General features: G+C 29.0%; 1 protein-coding gene across 1 annotated transcript; it reads right to left on the bottom strand.

The window, feature by feature from the left end:
- Positions 1-595: 595 nt before the first annotated feature.
- Positions 596-1,671, bottom strand: LOC111891761 (immune-associated nucleotide-binding protein 9). Its single transcript, XM_023887826.3, has 4 exons — positions 1,420-1,671; positions 1,188-1,326; positions 1,004-1,105; positions 596-916 (listed from the first exon to the last, which is right to left on the bottom strand). The coding sequence occupies exons 2-4, from the start codon at positions 1,245-1,247 to the stop codon at positions 791-793; spliced, it is 288 nt and encodes a 95-aa protein (XP_023743594.1). The 5' UTR covers positions 1,248-1,326; positions 1,420-1,671; the 3' UTR covers positions 596-790.
- Between the last annotated feature and the right edge of the window lie 1,873 nt (positions 1,672-3,544).

Here is a 3,544-nt window from a genome sequence, read left to right as displayed (position 1 = left end):
TAATGACCATTTATACCATTTTGTGAATTTCCCTAAATATTTTGTGAAATTTTACAAAAAGACCATTTGTAGAATATTATGATATTAATGTCTTACTTTTTTTCTTTTTAAATTTTCGGCCCTCTTTTTATTTTTTATCTTTTAATTCAAATTTTCTTTTAAAAATTTTCTTTAATTTTTTCACAACTATGTTATTATATATTTTTAAAAGTTAGAATTTAAGAAATTAGTTTTTAAGAAAAATGACACGATTATTACAAAACAATTCTACTTGTTTAGTAAACAACATGTAGAGCTAATTTTTTGTAAGTTCAAGGCTCAATGAAGATACGTATATTCCTCCATAACTCTACCCTCTTAAAAATATACTGTATATCTTAGCTAGGTTACATATATAAATATTCTCCGCTTCTATTAACACCATATATGTTTTTCACATGAAAATGCGTTTCTCAAGTTATATCGCGATTTACATCTAGACTGATGCATCATGTACTAATACTAAACCAAGTTGTTGTTGAATAAAGTTTGTTTCTATGTGGCTTGAATGCGATGTTTGGAGTTGTTTTTGTCAAAGTGTTTATCAATGTTCCAATACCATCAAAATACTGATGTGGCAATACAGCAGTTATGATAATAATAATAATATAAAACATGTTTTGCAGAAAATAATAAAACTCCGGTTTTTTTATTTTATTTTATTTTATTTTTAAAATAGCACGTTTATCCCTCTTTCAGATCTCCTCTGTCTCCTTTAGGGCTTTTTCAAGATTCTCTCTGAGGTTAGGGATTACATGATTTGATTTGATTTTAGCAGCATAAGATACCGGAAAAATTCAGCCTTCAAACCTTCAATCCGCTCTTCTTCCAATTGTTGTTTCAGTGTAATTGTTGTTTTACTGAGCTTCAATTCGAGCTTTAGACCAATAACACACAATCATGAATGCAATTTCAGATTTTAACTACAATTAAATATCAAAACTAAAATAGATATAAGATTTACCATTTCAGTGATTCGCTTAAGCTGCTCTTCATATGATTTATGCATTTGCTCTGTCAGCTCAGCTGTTTCTTCTGTTTGTTCATGAAGCCTCGTAGTCGCTTTCTAACAAATACATAGATAGTCAAACAAAAGCAAGACCTATACCTTGTCATAATAGTTCAAAAATAATGAGTTTCACTTTCACCTTCAATTCACTGAAAATTTCATCAGTATATGGCTTTCCATTGTTGTTGGCAACCACCATGTCGACTAGAGAGAGAAGTTTGTCTACTTGATATGCTTTCTTCTTTTCATCTTTCGTCCAGTTATCGAAAAGGACATATCTATCCCCACACAGGAATAGAAGTAAGCACAAATATAAAGGAATATATAAGAGGAAGAAGCAAATACTACAGAAACATCAAACATGTATTTACCTGTGAGGATGCAGGGACTGAAGATTGAAGACGTGGTTGAACAACTTGAGGGGTATGCAGAATCTTTATATACGTGATGTGTTTTCATCGTTCGTTTATATAGTGATATGAGGAGGTAATTATGTAAACTTAAAAAAGAAAATAGGATGACTCCAAATCTCTCGATCGGAAGGACTCTTCTTTTGTTCCCAGATCATCAAAGAAAAAAAATTCGGGAAAAAGATCTTATTAGCCTTTCCCGGGAACGAGGAGTAACTACATTACCTAGGGTTTTAATTTGAATAACAATCACATTTTGTATAAAATAAATAAAGATAAATCTTAAAAATAATATTATAAATCTTTAAACTTATATCATATAAAAGTTTAAAAACTAATAAAATAATGGCTTTATACTTCAAATTTTTTTAAATAAAAAATAGAAACGAAAATTATGTATTGTAGTTTGAATATTTTAGATAAAATCCAGACAATAAAAAATATTAAATATAATATATTTGAATGATGATTAAAATTTATAAGTTTTAATTTTTAATTTTATATAAATATTACATTTCATTTAAAAATAAATATATTTCATAAAAAGATTTCATGTAAAACAATGTTGTAAAAACCTAATTTCTAAAATCCTAACTTAAAAAAATATATATAATAACAAAGTTGTGAAAAAACTAAGGAAAAATTTTAAAAGAATTTAAATTAAAAAAAAAAGAAAAAAAGAAAAAAAAAATGAGATTCAGCTAATGAACATCCACGGTAATGACCATTTGTGTGCAATGCTTGCTCCGTATGGACCAACCATGCAAAAAAAAGTTTAATAAAGACTATTTTAGAGACAAACGAAAAATCTTAAGGACCCTCTATGAAATTTTGTCTATAATAAATAAAAGTTATAGCTACCAGCTTCCAGCTAGCAATCAACAGCCACCGACCACCAACCACCAGTTAGATTTGCTAAACATGTCCTTAGTTACACAACTTTCTTTTCTATACATTTAGAATTAGTCACTTAATTTCTTTTTAATAAACATTATACCAATAATCTTATAACTTTTTTCTTCAAAAAATATCATTTAACCACCACTTCTTAGTTTCGTACTAGTGACAAAAAGGAAGGGAGGCAATGATGTTGGATTAAGGCGTCTAAGCCCATAACTAGATTTGTATGACTTGTAATTAGAAACAAAATATTTTTTGGGCTGCCCTCATAACTAGTAACCGAATAGAATGACATTTAGAGAGAGATGTTGATTTATTGATTTATTATATGATTAATAACTTGTGATAAATAATTTGTTAATATATTATACGATTAATATATTAATTTGAAATAATAATAATTAATTAAGAATTAATCTACATTAATTTGGATTAGATTATAAGTTAATTAGAATTAATTAAATGTGCAAGGACTGGACTATAATTTTTCAATAGTTGAACAAGAAGGAAATCTAGAACCTTCCACTAGGGTGGACGGTTTTGGAGATGCCATAAGGGCATTTGAAATATTCCTTCTAAGATAAGGAAACTGGATAACCACCTAGATTTGAAATAGTATTATTATAATCATGATTAAGGTTTCCAGGGTTATCCTATCAGGTATAAATAGGACCTGTGGGGTGACCTATTTTCATCCATGCCTTACACCAAACGGATAGCCGAAAATCTGATCCTACTCTTTCTCCTCTTATGTTCTTGTTGCTAGGGTTTGAGTACAAACCATTAGAGTCACTAAACTTTTGGTGCTTGCTTTTCCAGGGTTATCCTATGTAACGCCCGGGTTTCAGGGCTAAGCATTTTTGTCAATGTAATAGTCTAGGTCAACTCTTGTAACTCTTTTTTTGAAGTAATAAAAATGAAATATTTGAGTATTATGTGAATTATGTGTATTTATGTGCTTATAATTTAATTATAAATGTATAATTAATAAATAATAAAAATAAGCGTCAAAATTAAAGTATAAGATAATCCCGATATCTCTACATAAAGTTGTAGAATATGTCTCAAGGTTTCCGTGCATATAAGGAACGCCGAAATCCGAGTTATAACGAAGAAGTTATGACCCGTCGAAGTTTCACGACAGAACCGACACGATACCGGGAAGCGTGAATAGTGAATTTACGAT

Source organism: Lactuca sativa, chromosome 5 (genome assembly GCF_002870075.4).
Source record: "Lactuca sativa cultivar Salinas chromosome 5, Lsat_Salinas_v11, whole genome shotgun sequence".
Classification (NCBI taxonomy): Eukaryota; Viridiplantae; Streptophyta; class Magnoliopsida; order Asterales; family Asteraceae; genus Lactuca; species Lactuca sativa.
The sequence above is the reverse complement of the archived record's forward strand: the minus strand, read 5'-3'. Positions and strand labels throughout refer to the sequence as shown.